The sequence below is a fragment of the Clinocottus analis genome, unplaced genomic scaffold (assembly GCF_023055335.1).
Source record: "Clinocottus analis isolate CAN_PGR_092001 unplaced genomic scaffold, fCliAna1.0.p SCAF_19, whole genome shotgun sequence".
NCBI classification, from domain to species: Eukaryota; Metazoa; Chordata; class Actinopteri; order Perciformes; family Cottidae; genus Clinocottus; species Clinocottus analis.
The window spans coordinates 85001-105699 of NW_027175920.1; the positions used below are offsets into that span (position 1 = coordinate 85001).

A 20699-nucleotide genomic window follows, 5' to 3' on the forward strand; every position below is an offset into this window, starting at 1 on the left:
CCTCTGGGCCCGTGACGCGGCCCGGGCGCCGTCTCCTGCAACCGCCCGGAAACAGAAAAAAAAAAACCCTGCGCCATTCGTTGCCCAGCTTGACTTTCCCTTAATGGTCCCCAGAGGGGAGGCCAGTGGATGGTGTGTGTGTGTGTGTGTGTGTGTGTGTGTGTGTGTGTGTGTGTGTGTGTGTGTGTGTACATGTCACTGACTAGCTGTGGGTTGGCTGGTCTGGAGCCAGTCAGAGTGGATAGATAGAGGATGGAGGAGGAGGAGGGGGTGCAGTTTTTATTTAGAGTAGTGCTCGAGGTCAGCGGGGCGGCAACACCCTCGCCCCGGCTCGCCCTCGCCCCGGCTCGCCCTCGCCCCGGCTCGCCCTCGCCCCGGCTCACCCTCGCCCCGGCTCGCCCTCGCCCCGGCTCGCCCACAAGGAACGCGGCGCGTCTCTTTTTGTTGAATGAACTCGAGCATTCGTGGAACATTAATTCGTGAGAGCGCCGCAAGAAACATCAAAGACAGAGGAGACAAAAAGGGAAAGATGTAAAGCACGGTGCGAGGAGCTACAGGGTGTGTGTGTGTGTGTGTGTGTGTGTGTGTGTGTGTGTGTGTGTGTGTGTGTGTGTGTGTGAGAAAGTCGGACATGAAAAGTAGATTATTCCTCTCTCCTCGGACCTCCGGCCCCGGAGGCGTCTCGTGCAGCTCGGAGCCAGAACACACACTCGGCGTGAAAGCTGGCGTCCTCGTCCCCCTCGGCGGCGTCTGGAGGAGCCGCTCCAGTTTCCACTTGTTTTGGATGATTTTTAAACAAGTTTCTCTTAAATGAAAATGAGGTGGCGGAAAAGAAAAGAAGAAGTTATTCGGTGTTTTTGGGAGCGTCAGGTACGAACTCCGCTCACCTGGAGCCGGCGCTGCTTCTCCCCGCGCCGACGTGTCGGGCTGAGATGTGGAAAGTTGCCGTCTGGATCGTCTCAGAAAACACTCGTCGCCTTCTTCTGGTCTTTGTGTGTGTGTGTGTGTGTGTGTGTGTGTGTGTGTGTTTGTGTGTGTGTGTGTGTGTGTGTTCACGTGGTACCACACTGTGAACCTCTGCAGTAACACCTCCACAATGTTTGTTTTGTCCAACCGACAGCAAAAATAAGATTTATAATAATATGTTCTGTGAAAGTCGGGTTACAAGTCGCTGCTACCACCTTCGCTGCTAGCTCCAAGCTGTAGCAAGCTAGCGCTGCTGCTAGCTCCCCGCTTGTTCAAGCTAGCGCTGCTGCTAGCTCCCCGCTTGTTCAAGCTAGCGCTGCAGCTAGCTCCCCGCTGGTTCTAGCTAGCGCTGCTGCTAGCCCCCCTCTAGTTTAAGCTAGCGCTGCTGCTAGCCCCCCTCTAGTTTAAGCTAGCGCTGCTGCTAGCCCCCCTCTAGTTTAAGCTAGCGCTGCTGCTAGCCCCCCTCTAGTTTAAGCTAGCGCTGCTGCTAGCCCACTGCTGTAGCAAGCTCACGATGCGACGCAGCAGAGGGGAACAGCTCGCGTTGCCCCGCTGAAGCTCTTGTTTGTTTATGACAAACATTAACATAACAATCATATTTTAACGTTGACTGACATGAGGAGAACACACGAGGAGGAGGAGGAGGCTGTGACCTTCATCGTGCTTCACTTTAAAAGAGTTTTTGTGCGCTCTGTACTGGAGGAACAAACACGTATAATTAACGTTTCGCATCATGAACGTGAGTCTGTTCTGCAGAGAAAAACTCATTCAGTGCAAATGATGTGTTTTTCTCTTCGCTCGCCGATCCTGGTTTTAAATTATGCTGAGGAGGAGGAGGAAGAGGAGGAGGAGGAAGCATCAGAGCTGCAACGATTGATCCGTTGCGTTGCTCAGTGTGGCTGGATGTGGGTCAGCGTATTGGAGCAGGGCCTGAACTCTCAGCAGCGTTTCTGCTGAGCTCGGCGCTTTCTGCTGTGTGTTTTTTTTTGTTGCCACCGCGTGGATCCTCCGATGTGAGTCTGTGTGTGTTTTGGAGATTAAACGAGGAGAGGATCCTTTTTGGCCCGCCGGCGTTTCCATCCACTTGCCCCTCCGGCTGCTCGTGGAGGACTGAGCACCTCGCTCGCCGGGAAGAGGAGCTCACCACGAAGAAATCCTTCTGAAGACGCTCCACAGCCAGAACATGGCCACCGTTAGCGTAGAGCTGCAGGCCGTTAGCGTAGAGCTGCAGGCTGTTAGCGTAGAGCTGCAGGCTGTTAGCTTAGAGCTGCAGGCTGTTAGCGTAGAGCTGCAGGCTGTTAGCGTAGAGCTGCAGGCTGTTAGCTTAGAGCTGCAGGCTGTTAGCGTAGAGCTGCAGGCTGTTAGCTTAGAGCGGCAGGCTGTTAGCGTAGAGCTGCAGGCCGTTAGCGTAGAGCTGCAGGCCGTTAGCGTAGAGCTGCAGGCTGTTAGCGTAGAGCTGCAGGCGCTGAGAGAAGAGGATGTTTAGAGACCTTGACATCGTCATCGTGTTTTTACGACTGCTGCCAGAAGCTTGTTTACAACCTGCAAGACGACTGCAGGGAGACGTTACTGCATGTGTGTGTATATATATATATATATATATATATATATATATATATATATATATATATATATATATATATATACACACACACATTACACACACATTATCCTCACATTAACATGTTCTGCTCAGACGGAGCTCTGTACATTTTAATAAAGTGTGAGAGAAAGAAAATTTTCCAAGAAACATTCAGGAACTGGCCTCCGTCCTGACTGAACCGCACACACACACACACACACACACACACACACACACACACACACACACACACACACACCGGCCGCTCCAGCGCATCTTGTTTTTGTCAACTCTGGGCAAACACCAGAGAAACAGTTCCACTTTATGTTTAAATACGGTTAGATGAGTGAAGTCATGTGACTTGATTTTATGGTTTCATGACATCTTCTGACCGCAATTTCTTCTTCTCCTTCTTCTTCATCGTCTTCTTCTTCTTCTTCTCCTCCTTCATCTTCTGTACATATTTAATGGTGTGTGACTAAATAAGCATCAATAATAATTTGCTGCAGCCGATTTCCTGGAATTTTGTGTAAAGTTGGCTTTGAAGTTGTGACGTCTGCTTGGATGTGAGTGTGTGTGTGTGTGTGTGTGTGTGTGTGTGTGTGTGTGTGTGTGAGTGAGTGTGTGTGCAGGACTCACAGAGAAGAGCTGAGTGTCCTCCAGTAGCTCAGCTGTTAGCCGCAAAGAACGAGCAGCGCGACCACGAGAGGCTGGAAGGGTTTGTTCTCCCTCTGGAGCTCCAGAGTTACGATATTAATATTAATAACCACAAGACGAGCAGTAATTTCACTCTTAATAATATATAAATGTGTCTAATGAGGTGACGCTGGGATCATGGCAAACATGTGGCTCCTCCCTCTTACTTCCGGTGCCTTCGCTCTGGCCACGCCCACATTTAGACTCCGCCCCCACCCTGAACTCCCTGACTGAGCTCTCAGCAGGTTTATGGCCTCCTGCAGCCAATAAACCTGACAGACTGAGACATGGAGAGCACACACACACACACACACACACACACACACACACACACACACACCAAAAATATTGTTTTTGTCAAAAAATAAATTTGTCCCAAAAATTTTTTGTCAAAAGATATTTTTTATTTAAATTTTTTTTTTGTCCAAAAATTATTTGTCCCAAAAAATGTTGTCAAAAAAAATTTGTAAAAAAAAAATTTGTCAAAAAAAAATTTGTCAAATATATACATACATAATATATATATATATATATATAAATATAAAAATATACAAATATATATATATATAAAAATATATATATATATAAATATATATATACAAATATATATATATACAAATATATATATATATATATACATGTATATATATATATATATATATTTATTTATTTATATTCATATTCATATTCATGTCCTCCTCCTGGGCGACCTGACGATGAACAATAAAACTGACTGAATGGATTCGGCTGTAAAACTCGTCTCATCTCAACAATGAGCCCCAAGAAATAAAGAAGAGCGGCGCTTCATTTGGTTATTGCATAAAGAAACGTGACGTTCAGTCTCTGCTATAAAGACTGTGATATATACATATATATATATATATATATATATATATATATATATATATATATATATATATATATATATATATATATATACACACACACACACACTCTGTTTTCTCTCTAATGAGGAGCTGCAGCAGCAATACATCAGCGTGTGGTTTGGTGCCAGAAAGGATTCAGTTCAAGGTCATCCTGCTGTTGAAGGCTTGATATTATATTATATCACATATTCATATATATGTGTGTATTAACTCCGTGAAGCCGTCTGCGTTTGGTCGTTTGGGGTCTTTTCTCTTCCTGGATGTCTTCAAACGTTTGCTGTGGTTTGGTTTTAGACGTCGCTGCATGAAGTCACTTCATCGCTTTGACAGTAATCTCCATCTTTTTATTAACCGATGAACCGGGAGGAGAGACGCCACGCTCTCTTCTTCTTCTTCTTCTTCTTCTTCTTCTTCTTCTTCTGCTGGTCGCGCCGCCGTCGTCCTCTGATGGATTCTTTCATCTTCCTTGTGATGGAGGCTCGTCTCTCTCCTCACGCTGGACGCTGGTTTGGGATCGAGGGAACGTCATGTGGAGGTGATGCTGATCGAGGGCGATGGCCGACCGGCTATTTATACACGGCCGCGCCCTCCTCATCGCTTACCTCCTCAAAACGCCTCATCGCTAAAACATTCCCTGAAGATGAGCAGCCTCTCTCTCTCTCTCTCTCTCTCTCTCTCTCTCTCTCTCTCTTCTCTCTCTCTCTCTCTCTCTCTCTCTCTCTCTCTCTCTCTCTCTCTCTCTCTCTCTCTCTCCCTCTCTCTCCCTCTCTCTCTCTCTCTCTCCCTCTCTCTCCTCTCTCTCTCTCTCTCTCTCTCTCTCTCTCTCTCTCTCTCTCTCTCTCTCTCCGGGGGGTCAAACATTCGGCCTCCAGGAGCTCCAGCTCGGAAAACTGGAAAAAATAAAACAAATTTTTAAAAAATTACAATTTTTCTTCATTTTTTTTTAAAGTGACAGTTTTTGGCCAAACGAGGAATTCTGTGACGGCTATGAAATCTGATCTTTCAGCAGATTTGGAGCCAGAAGAAGCGTAAAGTAAAGTCATTTGCAGCACTTTCAGTTGCAGTCGATGAGCTCTGACATCACTAAACGTGTAGAAGTATACAGAAATATAACCACAAAGAGAAATATATATAAATATTAGAAGAAGCTCAGGTGGTTGGTGTTGATGAGACTTGAAGTCCTTCAAATAGAATCTTCAGCGCTGACGTCTGAACGTTTGTCTTCATGTTTCATTGGAGGAAGACCTTCACGTCCAAAGTCCTTCAGCAGTGATTCAAACCTGGCTTCAGAAGAGAGATGTGAAGATGTGAAGATGTGAAGATGTAAAGATGTAAAGATGTGAAGATGTGAAGATGTGAAGATGTGAAGATGTGAAGATGTGAAGATGTAAAGATGTAAAGTGAAAAGCTTTTTCTTCTCGGTGTTATGAAGTCTTGCGTAAGCCTTTTCTCTCACGGCAGTAAATCTTTATGAGTATTGTTTGGCAGTAATTATGATGTTGTGGAGCCGAGCGGCTCGTCAGCGGCATCTCACGGGTTGTCGAGCTTCACTTCCTGTTGCAGCCGTGAACCACATCATCTGACAGGAAGTAGAACGTGGAGCTCAAGCTGTTAGCGCCGCCGCCGATTTATTCATATTATATTTATAGATTTTATTATTTTCAGTATATATATATTTTTATATATATGTATATATATATATATTATGTATTTATTTATTTTGTATTATTTTTATTTTATTATTTTTATTTTATTTTATTTATTTATATATATATATATATATTTTAAATTAATTTTATTACATATATTCACAGTATAGAAGTACACTGTGTGTGTGTGTGTGTGTGTGTGTGTGTGTGTGTGTGTGTGTGTGTGTGTGTGTGGTTCAATTGAGTTTCAGTCCAAAAATCACATCAAAGTGAATATTAACAGCTTGTTGGTGAAAGTGTGATGTTTGTAAAACACTTTGCAGACGTCCAGATGGAGTTGTGTAACTGATGGAGCGGCTCCATCCGTCCCCTCAGCTTCAGTGTGTGCACAGTGTTGTGTTGTGTTGTGTGTCTGTTGTGAGCCTCATCTCTCTGAACGTGGCTGACAGCGTTCATCTTCAGCCGCTCGCAGCTCAGCTTCTGGAAAACTTTCCCGTCTCCGCCCGGTTCTGTAAAGTCTCTGGAAAAAAAAAAGGTTTCTGACGACCTGAGTCGACCCGAGTGGCCCCGAGTGGACCCGAGTGGACCCGAGTGGCCCCGAGTGGACCCGAGTGGCCCCGAGTGGCCCCGAGTCGACCCGAGTGGCCCCGAGTGGCCCCGAGTCGACCCGAGTGGACCCGAGTGGCCCCGAGTGGCCCCGAGTGGACCCGAGTGGCCCCGAGTGGCCCCGAGTCGACCCGAGTGGACCCGAGTGGCCCCGAGTGGACCCGAGTGGCCCCGAGTGGCCCCGAGTGGAGGCGGCGGGTCGGACGCGTCCAAAGAACTCGCTGAGAACCGTGCGTCTGAGCCGAGAGACAACGCCCTGCTGTGTCTCTGGAGATGAACGCTCTCTTCCTTCATCCTCTCCGGTCCGTCGTTCCCTCAACCTGCAGCCGCGTGAGGGAGAAGAATATCTGTTCACATATTTCATGACATCGCCCCTTTCATCTTTAAATTGCCTTATTTGCGGCGCCTCAAACCCACCGTGTCCCAGTTTGATGATTTCATTTCCTTCATCTTTAAGGAATAAGAAATGCGAAATGACAAATGTGAAATTTTGATGCAGATTATTTGGTTGGTGTTTCGGAGCGAGGAACTAAGTCGTTGGACTCGTCATTTGTCGGAGCCGTCGCGCCGCGGAAAGTGTTTTTTTTTTCTAAAATAATCACCGTCCCGCCGGCGGAGTCTCTCTTCTGGTTTCAGGAGCTGCTGGAGATTCAGACTTCGCCTCTTTAATTGTGTCACAGCGCGACGTGAAACTGGAGGACTTCACATGAACGCCAGCCGCTCGTCCTCACATTGACCTTCTGGAGGAACTTTGAGGTCAAAGGTTCCACCTGGAACCGTTCCAGAGGGTTCTCAGATGGCGCTGAAGGACTGTGAAAGGTTTCAACCCCAACCGCCTCCAAGGAGAGGTTCTTTAGGGAACCTGCTTATGGTGCACGGGTTCCACCCAGAACCCTGGAGGTTCTGCCAGTCTGCCAGGTGGTGCTGAGCAGGAGGAACGTGAGCTTCTAGAACCCTGAAAACAGCTGTCTGAGAAGGGTTTCATCCAGAACCCACCCAATGGGTTCCACCAAGAACCCTTTTATACTCAGAGGGGTTCATCTGGACTCAATCCAGAAGGTTCTACAGGGAACCCTTTCATGTCCAAAGGGTTTATACTGAGAACCTTTTAATATTTCAAGGGTTTTCATCAAGAACTGTCCCAAGGGGTTCTCCTGAGAACCCTTTTATAATTCAATGATCGTCATCGTAACTCAATCCAGGGGGTTCTCCTGAGAACCCTTTTATATTTCAAGGGTTTCATCTAGAACTGTCCCAAAGGGTTCTACTGAGAACCTTTTTATATTTCAATGGTTTTCATCTACAACCCACCCAATGGGTTCCACCAAGAACCTATTTATACTCAGAGGGTTTCATCTCGAGAACCCTTTGATATCCTACGGGTTTTATCTAGTACCCATCTAATGGTTTCCAACAAGGACCCTTTTATATCCCAAAGGTTTCATCTAGAACCCACCAGAGGGGTTTCCACTAAGAACCCTTTCATATCCTAAGGGCCGTCATTGTAACTCAATCCAGGAACCTTTTTATATCCCAAAAGTTTCATCTAGAACCCTTTTACACTAAAGTCCTTCATCTGGACTCCATCCAGGAGGTTCCACCGAGAACCCTCCTATATTGAATGGGTTTCACCATGAGATTTCCTTAAGAACCCTTAAGAGTCCTTCCTTCATGGAGGACCCTCCAGCGGCGAGTACCTCCAGCAGAACCTGCAGACGTTCTTTCAAACCTTCATTTGCGAGAGCGAGCGTCTTCTGAGGAGAGAGAGCGATGTGGGTCAACGTGTTTTATTGGAAAAGAAATAAAAAGAAAACGCGAGCTGAACGCGTCTCACCGAGGTAACACGCGCCTGCACGTAAAGAACGAGGAAGAGGAGGAAGAGGAGGAGGAGGAGGAGGAGGAGGAGGGTGGGAGACGGCCCTGACAGCCAACGTGTGAAACCTCACAGCTTGTGGGCTTTCCTCTAATGATATCGCTCCCGATTAGCCTCAAAAGGCAGAAAAGGTCGCAGTGCCACTTCGCATCCAGCAGGACGTCACTTCCTTTACCTTCACCAGGAAGCTGAAAGACAACAAATACTTCTTAAAAAGTGAAGAAGAATCTTGTTTTTCTGACTTGTAACAACTGCTTTTTGTTTCTCTCTCTCCGTGCAGATAACGTTTACCGGCAGTGCCTTGCTAATGGGACGTGGGCGCTGAAGGGGAACTACTCCATGTGCAAGGCCATCCTGCACCAGGAGGTAAGCGTCACGGCGGCTGCTGGCGTCCTGATTAACGAGCCTCTTCTCAGAGTGCGCCCGAGCGTGAAACCTCATCACAGGACCGACGGCGGCGGCGAGGTGGCGGCGGGAGACATGTTTTGCTCGGGAAAAGTGTATTTATAGTAAATATGGATTCAGGGTTTGTTTCCACTCGGACGCCGAAAGCCACGAAACGACACGACGGACAAAAGGAAAGCGCTCTGAAATGCACCGGCGGCGCCGCCGGGGGAGGGGCCTGCGGCGGCTTCGCTGAGGTCGGATGCTTTTTGCAGCCTGAGACGCTCGCCGACCTGCAGCTGCTCCTCTCCCGCTCGCACGACGGCCTCGTTTGGTTTGAGGCTGAATTATACGTCTGCTGCTGCAACTGCTGCTGCAACTGCTGCTGCAACTGCTGCTGCCACGCAGTCGGAGTGACGGACTCGTTTTGGTTTATAGTTCCTGCGTTTTTCATCCTCCAGACCAGCAGGTGGCGCAACGACCGTTTAGAGTCAACCTGCACGCCGACGTTCACGATGTCTCCCTCCAGGAGTTCACCTCCACCTGCGTGTCCTGATACTCAGACGGGTTTTATAAACGCTCATATTTGTGGACCTCTTCAGCCAAACGTTCTTCAACAGGATCCATTGTTCCTGTTTCTGCTGCGGCTTTTAAAAACAGAGGTATGATGCTGTGAAACCGGACATGAGAGACTCAGATAGGACGTGGTTAACGGACCAATCACAGCCTTGTGGGCTCGCGTAGCTTTGACGGATAGTCAGACATTTGAGGTGACGCACGCAAAATGGCCGATTTGACCACGCGAGGGCGGCCGTGCGTGTCTTGCGTGTCTTGCGTGTCTTGCGTGTCTTGCGTCTCTGCGTAAAACCCGAGTGTGAATCAGCCTTTAGTTCCTCAGAAGAAACGGCAGCACGCTTTCTCCAAACGTCACGTTGTCCTCCGGCGCCGAGGCGAGAGCACAACACAGCCGGCCAGAGCAACAGGACGCTGCGCTCGAGGCCCCGCTGGGCCTTTCATCCGGGCGCACGCTGCTGGTTGCTTGTTTTTGTTGCGTGTTCTGTTGTGCGCGCTCTCGGCCGCCACCTGGACGCCGCTGCAGACGCTGATGAGCACTCGCTCTAATTAGGACGGAGGGGGAGAAGCGCTCGGACGGGACGCGCTGACCTAAATAAAGGCCGCGGCCAGCGGACACTTGAAGCAGCGCACGTGAAACATGTAAACCGCGCCGGAGGAAGGTTTTGTTTTGAGCTGACCATCTGCCGAGCCGGGAGGTGAATATGGAGACGCTTCACTTTCCGAAAACACCGTCGCTCGATGGTCAATTAGCTGAGTTGTGTTTTCTTTTGTCCCTCGTTTTTTAAAAAGCAAACGAGTCTCAAAGCTCAGCTCTCAGTGCTGGAGAACATCCACTGGTTTGTTTCTTGAAGCAGCTTTTATGAGGTTCAGGAATGATACGTCCACGTCGAGGCGTCTGCAGCGGCTCGCAGGCTGCAGGAGACGCTGAGATACTTCTAGTTATACTTCATGTCGTTGGTCTGGTCTGAACTGAGCTTTTCTTCTGGAGGAGAAAAGATTCAGCCAAAGAAAAAGGGAGAAACACTTTTCTGATCGTGTGAGGACGGACAGCGGGACGATGGAAGAGGATGAAGAAGATTATCCAAATATTTCCAGTGTTTAGTTATTAGCTCAAGAAGTTGAAAATAATATATATATAAATATCACTATTTCAGACAGAAGGATGTCAAAAGGATGTGTAAATGTTTTGACTCTCTCCTCTTCATTGGGATTTGAACCCATGCTCTGAGGCTTTGGATGCACACACACGTGTTAGTTGCTCTTTTCTGTGTGTTTTATTAACAAAAGGAAACATGGAAGTGAATATCTCTCCGTGCAGCGGACTCATCGTGTGGATCCGTGAGCGTGTCGTGGAATGAAACTCTTCTTTGTGATTGTTTATATGTGTTTTATTATATATGTTTTATTATATGTGTTTCATTATATGTGTTTTTGCTCTCGGACTCTGAGCAGCGATCGATCCCAGGAGACAGATATAGACCGTCCGACCTTTTGAAAACTGTTTGATTTTCTTTCCTTTTTTTTTTTTTTTTTTCCTCTACGGCCGTGAAACATAAATCACCAGGTGGCAGCGGCGGTGGTGTGATTGATATCGGGGTAAAAAAAAAAGAGGTGGAGGAGGAGGAGGAGGAGGAGGAAGGGGGGGTGGAGGTGGCCTCCATTTTACAGTTCAGCCGTATTGAACCGGATGTTCAGGAGGAGAAAGGCTGCGGATGAAAAGCTCGCTGCAAAGTCTGACGGAGGAAAAGAAAGAATCCTCTTTTCGGCCGGCCGGTCGAGCCCTCAAACGAACGATAAGTGTGTTTGTGGTTTCTGAGCGAGGATGGGTTTGTTGGGTTCGACTCCCACACATCCTCACCGCCACCTGAGGCGAGTGGTGGGCGGGTCTTATGATCCTCTCAGAGCGCCGCTGTCCATTTTAAAACCTCCCGTTGGCTTGATTTACGTCCGGTTGGCCCGCTCGCCCCGCGGTGTCTGCTGAAGCTCTGATTCACTCCATCCTCCCCTCGCTCACGTCTATATTACTGCTCACATACATCGAGGGAGTAATCGTTCAACGCGTCGCCACTAATCATCGTAATCATCCGTCCTGTCACGCTATCCTTGGAATGATCCTTTTATGGCGTGTCTCCGATGTATAAGACAGAGGGTGAAATCTACATTCCTCATTTGATGAAAAAGAAGCATCACACGGCTGGAAGTGTCCTAGTTATATTTAGTTTAGCACAGTACACAACGGTGAAACAATATGCAGCTCCCGGGACGGCGCAGCGGCACACATGGTTCGTCTCGTTCGGCTGAAGCCTCCATCAGCGCCGCAGAATGTGAGCTTCAACCAAACCGCACGCTTTGGTTTGGTTTCAGGTGTCAAACGTTGCGTTTAGCCAGAAAACACCACAAGAACTCCAGAACATCACGTCCAGTCCTGGAGGAAGGATCCAGGACAACACGTCACCGTTTCACTTCAAATATCAAAACTACATTCAGATACTGGAAAAGCTTCTGAGTCTTATCAAAGTTATTGTTTATGAGCTCATTTATGCTGCACAGGAACAACAACAACAACAACATGTGTCTCCAACTGGATCCATGCTGTACATGTGTAAACTAGCGCTACACCAGTTTACTAGCTTACATACAGTTTAAACACTCGTCTGCACCTGATTTGATATTTACCTCTGATCATAATACATTGTGAACAACACTCTTTATTGAAATCAGCAGGAAGAGCGCTAGTTAGCTGTTAGCTATTATCTGTTAGCTGCGAGCTGTTGGCTGTTAGCTGTTAGCTTGGAGCTGTTAGCCGTGAGCTGATAGCTGTTAACTGTTAGCTGTTGGCTGTTAGCTGTGAGCTGTTAGCTGTTGGCTGTTAGCTGTTAGCTGTTGGCTGTTAACTGTTAGCTGTTGGCTGTTAGCTGTTAGCCGTGAGCTGATAGCTGTTAACTGTTGGCTGTTAGCTGTTGTCTGTTAGCTGTTGTCTGTTAGCTGTTGTCTGTTAGCTGTTGGCTGTTAGCCGTGAGCTGTTCGCTGTTAACTGTTAGCTGTTGTCTGTTAGCTGTTGTCTGTTAGCTCCATTCAGTAAAAATTAGTTTTGTTTTTTAATAACTTGTTTTCGTGGCAATGTGAAATGCACACACATGTACGTGTGTATAAATATGTGCATATATAAATATATTTGAGCATCTGGCTCGTGAGTGTAGTCATAAAAAGTGCTAAAAGGAGAAAAATAATTAGTTCTGTATGTGAACATAGATATGAAAAATAATTGGACATCACACTAGTTGCTGGACCGGCAAAGTCTGTGTGTGTGTGTGTGTGTGTGTGTGTGTGTGTGTGTGTGTGTGTGTGTGTGTGTGTGTGTGTGTGTGTGTGTGTGTGTGTGTCTCCTGGATGGATGGATGGGTTGAGTTCCTGATAATCCTCTCAGCTGTCCTCACCTCTATATATATGTAGATTATGGATATACATATATAATTATTTTTGCCTCCGAGAGACATTATTGTACATTCTCGCATCAGAAATAAATTACTGGGAGCAATTTGTGCACCGCAGACTTTAAACAGAGATTTGAGCTGCTGCACCAAAATAAAGTGAATGGGATGAGGAGAGAGGCAGGGATTAAACATGTCCACATTTAATCTGGGCGTAGACACCAGCAGGTTACATAAATCCACTTACAGCATAGATTACTGTCGGCCGTGTGCGGGGAATCCGATCACAATGGATATGTGAGTCAGACAAAAGTCTCAGGCTGCGATGGGGAGCGAGATGTGTGTGTTTTATGTAAAAGCAGCACAAAGCACAAGAGTCTGTATGGGAACCAGCCGCCCAGTGTGTCTCAAAACCAGCAGGGCTGTGACCACAAAGAGACTGGAAACAACCTCAAAGACACACAAAACAACCACAAAGAGACACAAAACAACCACTGAGAGACACAACCACAAAGAGACACAAAACAACCACAAAGAGACACAAAACAACCACAAAGAGACACAAACAACCACAAAGAGACACAAAACAACCACAAAGAGACAATGAATGACCACTGTTTTTTGTTGGTTGGTAGGTTGTTGGTTGTTGATTGTTGGTCGTTGTTAGTTGTTGGTTGTTGGTTGTTGGTAGGTTGTTGGTTGCTGGTTGTTGGTTGCTGGTTGTTCGTAGGTTGTTGGTTGTTGGTTGGTTGTTAGTTGTTGGTATGTTGCTGGTTGCTGGTTGTTGGTTGTTGGTTGGTTGTTAGTTGTTGGTTGTTGGTTGCTGGTTGTTGGTTGTTGGTTGTTGGTAGGTTGTTGGTTGGTTGTTAGTTGTTGGTTGTTGATTGTTGGTAGGTTGTTAGTTGTTGGTTGGTTGTTAGTTGTTGGTTGTTGGTTGCTAGTTGTTGGTTGTTGGTAGGTTGTTGGTTGTTGGTTGGTGGTTGCTAGTTGCTGGTTGTTGGTTGCTGGTTGTTGGTTGTCGTCCCGCTGCAGGAAGAGAGCCCCTCGTGTTCTGCTCATCATGAACCGCTCTGGAGACTTTGAAGTTGTGTCGACTCCGAAATACAAGAAGTGGTAGATTAAGAGTTGTGTGTTCATTTCTGCTGACTGGGCCGTTTGTGTGTAACCGTCGTGTTCGTGGGATTCAAACTGCTGTTTACTAATATTATGAGGATATTGCGTTGCATGATTATGGAAGTTGCTTGTTAGCGTGCTGTGCTACTCTGAATAAACACGCTATTCATTATTTAATGGGGATTAAACACCAGAGCTTCAAACACAAGTCTCGACACACTTTTACTCTTTTTTATTTAAAAAAGTTTCCGAACCCGCCATCTGTTCAGAAGCTCAGCGTCTGAGGAGAGAAGAAAGGAACAAAGAGAGTCTTTGAAGTCTCCGTTCTTATCCTGAGAATATTGTGTCTGTGAATCAGAAGAAAACCCAAAAAGACTCATCTGATGTTTCTGCGTCTCCCTGCAGAAGAAAAGCAAGATGCACTACCAGATCGCCCTCATCATCAACTTCCTGGGCCACTGCATCTCCATGGTGGCGCTGCTCGTGGCCTTCTTCCTCTTCCTGGGGCTGAGGTGAGCGGCTCTGATTCAATGCAAAGAGAGCACAAAGACACAACACAACCACAAAGAGACACAAAGAGACACATAACAACCACAAAGACACAACACAACCACAAAGAGACACATAACAACCACAAAGAGACACAAAGACACAAACCAATTGCAAAGAACGACCGCAAAGAGATACAAACAAACGCAAAGAGATGCAAACGACCGCAAAGAGACACAAATAGACCACAAACAGACACAAAACAACCACAAAAAGACCCATAACAACACTAAGAGACAACAAAAATAACCCTAGATTCCCAAAACAAATACAAAGAGACACAAATCAACTACAAAGAGACAAGAAACAATCACAAGAGACACAAAATAAATACAAAGAGACACAACACAACCACAAAGAGACAGGAAACAACCACAAAGAGACAAACCCTCCTCTGGGTCTGAGGTGAGCGTCTCCAAAGCGACTTGCGTTCTTATTCAAACCCCCGTTTGGTCATGGGGTGAGATCCCGCCTCTATCTCAATCCCGCAGATGAAAAGAGGGGTTTAGGCGCCCCGCAAGAGAAGTGGGGCGCCCCTCCCCCACTGAGCCCCTCCCCCAACGAGCCCCTCCCCCACTGAGCCCCTCCCCCACTGAGCCCCTCCCCCACTGAGCCCCTCCCCCACCGAGCCCCTCCCCCACTGAATGAACCTCTGGAAGAGGAAAGGCGCTCTAACGGGGGGAGGAGGCCTGCTGGGACGCGTTTCTCTGACCAACCAGAATAAACCGAGCGTTAGCGACAGGAAAGGTCTTAGCGCCCCGCTATCGATCCCAGAGACACCCCGCTCCCCCCCCCCTCTCCCCCGCCCCCCGCGGGGTGAGAAAAGCTTTGAAAGGCCGGAGAGAGGCATCATGAACAGGACGTTCAAACGCTGAACATGACGTCGGGGCAGCGGAGGGTTTTAGGCTTTTATTACTCACCTTCTTCACTTCTTTAATGAGCTCCAGACGCGTTTGAGGGAACGGCGGCTCTGCCGGCGACGGAGGGAAAGGTTGACACTCCGGCTCAGCGTTGTGGAACCGAGAGGAGGGATTACAGCCCGGACGCCGAGGCGGAGGAAGAAGTCTCCAGCGTCGAGGTTTTGCTTCTAATGACGTCTGGTGGAAACACAGCAGTCTCCCTCAGCCGCACCGTGGCTTCATGTTCTGTAGAGAAATATTAATTTATATGGAAATGAACTGCATCTCTAATGAGTTTTATCCAACCTGCACCGTAATGAGGTTTATTAAATTGTATTAAATAGGTTTTCTTTACGTTCGACGGCCTCGGTGCAGACAGATAAACATGGCAGGAGAAGGTGGAAGATGAAAGAGGAAAGATTAAAACCTTTGAAGAAGACGAGCTGCTCAGGAATGCAGCAACGCAAACACAAAATAACCACAAAGAGACACAGAATAACCACAAAGAGACAAAATAACGACCACAAAGAGACAGTAAATAACCACAAAGAGACACAAAGCGACCTCTTTGTTGTGTGTAGTGTTTCCATCTCATCACTCGGCCCCAACGAGCTGGAAGATAAACAGACTTTATTCTAATGTTTCCTTCCTGCTTCAAAGAGGAAATGGATGAAACTGTTCGGGGATGTGATTGTGTGAGGCCGAGCTCACCTTCACCTGCACCTCCTGTTCACCTGCGCCTCCTGCAGGAAGAGGAGGCGTTAATGACCTCCATTAGGAAAGTAAACACTGGGTTTTATTTCTGCTTCTTTCTTTTGCCGACGGATATTCAAACTCACACCTCTGACCCGCGACATCGCTGCAGCCGCACGCCAGGAGATGAGGACACATTATACGATGGAGGGGGGAGGGGCCGGGGGGGGGGGGGGGCCGAGGAGATTCTGACATGCGTGTTATTTATAAACCACAACACATTATTGACGCCTCAGCGGAAAGTCACACATTCACACAGACGAGTTGAACTAATAATTACAATTCATGGACGGACAGAGAGAAGCACACTCACTCACTCACTCACTCACTCACTCACTCACTCACTCACTCACTCACTCACTCACGATCCCTGTGGTGAAGATAACTACACAATACAGACATTAAAATACCTTAAACTATGTATATACATATATTTTATCATGAGTGAAGTACTAATTTTAAGGAATAATAGTTTTTGGCGATGTCATTGTCTTCTATTTGACAGTATTACACACTTCCTGTAAAGTGTGTGTGTACTGCATATGCTGCATACTTTACCATGTTATTATGTTCATCGCACTTAAACCTTCACACATGTAGGTCACACTGCGTTTCTTCTGCTCAAATACTTTAATATATTTCATATTTAGCATTGAGGTTGTTGTTTTTTTAACGACTCGTTAACTTCTTTAATGTCTGATTTTGTGTTTTCTTCATTTCACTTCTTTATCTGAGTTCCTCCTCTGGGATACGAGCGCTCTCTTCGTATAGTGATTACAACATATACATAATAAATACTGTGTTAAGTGTACACACACACACACACACACACACACACACACAACCACACACACACACACACACACACAGTAGTATAGGTTATAATATATAGAAAGTCACAATATAGCAGAAATACATATTTTTAAAAATCTTGTCATTTGGTGACATAATGAAGAACAAATGTTTTATTTATGATGAATTTCTCTTTGACACAGATTTGTCTGCAGGAGTTTCCTCTTAATTAATTAATTATTACCCATCATGCCGAGCTGACCCCGCCGGCAGGAAGTGAGGTCACGCGGCGAAACGAATACGACCGTTTGAAAACAGAGAAGCGCTTCTGGCGTGACATTCGCTGCCTTTGTAGCTCTGATGGAGTCAAACCGCGAGTCAGAGGGAGGACGTGAGCGGCTTATTTGTGGGCCACCACTATTTATAATAACTTTATACGTCCTCTGGAGCCCGCGGGCGGCTGCTGCTTCACTTCCTGTGTGACAACATCATAATTATTCAAAGATGCAGCAGCGTTTTTTACGCATGCTATTGTGTTAAATTAGGCCGCTTTTTTTTTCCTTCGCATCTTTCAGGCGACTTCACCGGAGAAACGTCGTGCAAGCGACACCTATTAAGAAATGATGCACGCTGAAGGGAAAAAAATAAAAGAGGACCCGTTGATTCACGGCCGGCCTTCATAACGCCGTCAGCTGGTGACGGCGAGCGGCCGCGACCGCGCGCTAGCTCCTGCCGCCGCTGCTATTTTGGAACGCTTCACTCGGAGGCGGATCCCTTAATTGTGTCCTGAGGTTGATTTATTTGCGGCACGAAAGAAAGAAAACACACAACATCAGAGGTTCAGTGGGGCGCGACACAAACACGAGGGCAAAAAAAAAAGAATAAAATAAACGTTCCTTCATGTTGCGTTAAAGGGGACGGACGGGGAACGTTACTGTGAGGCTTCATCTCCTCGTTACTCATCTTCATCAACGCCGGTTCGCTGTTGTTTTTTCTTCAAGAGATTCCTTCAAGGGTTTCATCACATGGAGGAAGAGATGAGGACTCTGCTCCATGTCTGCGTTTTAAAATACACAAGAAAACTGAGGAGGAAGACATATTTAATTCATGATTTAGCCACCAGTTTGCCTCTTGAGTATATGAAGAAATGACGACAAAGACCATTAAGAATGACTACAAAGAGACACAAACAACCACAAAGAGACACAAACAACCACAAAGAGACACAAACAACCACAAAGAGACACAAACAACCACAAAGAGACACAAACAACCACAAAGAGACACAAAACAACCACAAAGAGACAAAAACAACCACAAAGAGACAAAAACAACCACAAAGAGACACAAAACAACCACAAAGAGACACAAACAACCACAAAGAAAGCCAAGAGGAAGTTAGCTTAGCATATATTAGCTTATCGAAAAAATAAACATGCAAACACCTCTAAATCTTATAAATAGACATGTTGTTTAATCACATAAACAGATTCATGAAAGGGACAACACGTATGTGCCAGGATAGCTGTTTCCCCCTGCTTCCAGGTTTCATGCTAAGCTAAGCTAAGCTAATCACCGTCTGGCTCCAGCTGAATTGTGGGCGCATGAGTAATTACATGTAAATGATTCATTGACCTGCAGTCAGTTTGGCTTCATTTCAAGGAGAGTTTCTCTCAAACGCTGGAGGACTCGTGGAGATTATTCCCCCGTGTTCGTCTCGCAGGAGCATCCGCTGCCTGAGGAACATCATCCACTGGAACCTCATCACCGCCTTCATCCTGAGGAACGCCACCTGGTTCATCGTGCAGATGACCATGAGCCCCGAGGTGCACGAGAGCAACGTGGTGCGTACGCCTCGTCTGATGTTTGTGTTCAACCTTTAATGGCATTTCAAGTGGGTTCAGGGTTAGCTTAGCATTTTGTTTTCTTTAACCCGAGATGTTCCTCTACATTTACTTTTTATTTGTAATTAAGAACTTGAACTTTGACAAGAAGCAATGAAGAAGAACATATACTATCCCAAAGAAATGCTTTATTTCCTCCTGTTTTAGGAGATTATTAAGCTTTTTAAAAAGTAGAACACAATATTTATTGACAATAAGAAACTATGAAAGGTCAGCAGCTTCATCCTTTAAATAGTTTGTGAAATCTAACCAGATAAAAATGATCCTTCTTTAAATGAAAGCACTGTTTCCTCTTCAAACACAATGTATTCCCACTTTAAGGAGTCCGTCTCTGTAATTATCATAAGATAATGATAATTATCCCTTGGCGGTGTGTTCAAGGACGGTCCGTAGGTTTCAAACACACGGCTGAGCGTTCATGAGATAATAAGGTGTTGAATAAAAGCAAGAAGTCTGTTAAATTAAAACAACAGGAACGCGTATCAATTCCATTACAGCAACAAAAAACAACTTTAATGGAGCTTTGTTTGGCAAATGATAAACAACAAGAGGAAATTATGAAAACACAACTTTAAAAGAAAATGTCGCACGGCGGTTGGATGATACGTTATATTTTTGGTGTTGCATTAATTCCTCTCGTAGGTCTGGTGCCGCCTCGTCACCGCCTCCTTCAACTATTTCCACTCCACCAACTTCTTCTGGATGTTCGGCGAGGGCTGCTACCTGCACACGGCCATCGTCCTCACCTACTCCACCGACAAGCTGCGCAAGTGGATGTTCATCTGCATCGGCTGGTGTGAGTCAACACACTCGTAAACTAAGTGACGTGCTAGGCTAGCTGTTTCCCCCTGTTTCCAGTATCCATGCAAAGCTAAGCTAACCGCTGTTAGCTCAGTATGTAGCGAGCAGACATTACGGTGTGATAGATTTTCCTCATCGTACGCTCAACAAGACAAGTGTATTCCCCAAAAATGTTTAGCTTTCAATACGTTTGTTTTGCTAAATTCAGTCTCAACTTGATTCAAATCAAATAATAAGAAAAACAACGTGCTCAATAAAATGAAAAGAAGGTACGGATCTTGCCTACATTTGGAGGATTTGATTTGATGAAAATATATCTATTGCTCTCTCACATCTGTTAATATGAAGCTCGAGTCAGGAGGCAGCTTGAATTAGCTTAGCATGAATACATAAAAACAGCTAACGTGGCGCTAAACACATCCAAAGCTTCATAATTAGCATGCTGTGTGTTGTGGAATAATTCGTAAACACAAACAGACTTTTTCGATGTAAAAAGATCAAAATGTTGTTTTCATAGGCTACTTCCAGTCCTTATGCTAAGCTACGCTAAGTACATAGCGTGCAGGCCTGAGAGCCGTATCGATTTCATCAAGTCGGCGAGAAAAGAAGAGAATAGCATTTCTGCTAAAATGTTGAACTTTGTCGTTTAACTCCAGTCGCTTTGGGGTGAATTTCATTTCAATACATGAAGAAATGAACTCGAACGCGTCAACGATGGAAGCTGTGGACTTGATGCAGAAACCAGGATCCATCGCGGCAGCTGGGAAACGTATCGGCGTGGAGTCCACTGACACCCCGTCAAACACTGTCAAACTGAACTATGTGCTGCTGAGATTAGGCGCATTGTGCCATCTGGATTACATTTCCCCTCGAGGGCCAAGCGAAGCCTCCGTGTCGAGGCGGCGGGGGAGGGGGGGGGGGGGGGGGGCGGCCGTGAGAACATAAAGAAGATAAAACTCTATTTGCTCGGCTTCACTTGAGCTCCGACACAGTGGAGCAGAGGGGCGTGGACGAGAGAGGGAAGGCAACGAGACAAATTGCATTTCTCAAGTAATTGGGGGGTTTTGTGTGGAAGGGAAAGTAGATCCGTCCTCAGGCTCAAGCGATACGCCGACGACAGCACGCTGTCGATGAAGAGGAACGCTTTCCAGAGACGACTGACGGCGGCGGCCGCGAAGGTCTTCATGGTCAAGTCCTGTCTTCTGCTCGTTCTCACCCCCCCCATATCCATTTATTTT

At 46.3% G+C, this 20699-nt stretch overlaps 1 protein-coding gene across 3 annotated transcripts in view; it reads left to right on the plus strand.

Annotated features, from left to right (window-relative positions):
• LOC137789797 (corticotropin-releasing factor receptor 1) overlaps positions 1–20699 on the plus strand; it is a 47659-nt gene that overhangs the window by 12864 nt on the left and 14096 nt on the right. For 2 of the 3 annotated variants that reach the window (XM_068583588.1, XM_068583589.1), the window contains 4 exons: positions 8540–8625; positions 14169–14275; positions 18480–18600; positions 19303–19456. In XM_068583588.1, the coding sequence (XP_068439689.1) occupies positions 8540–8625; positions 14169–14275; positions 18480–18600; positions 19303–19456 (468 nt within the window). Of the gene's footprint in view, positions 1–8539; positions 8626–11482; positions 11544–14168; positions 14276–18479; positions 18601–19302; positions 19457–20699 lie in introns of those variants that run through there. The other variant, XM_068583590.1, reaches the window with a different exon arrangement.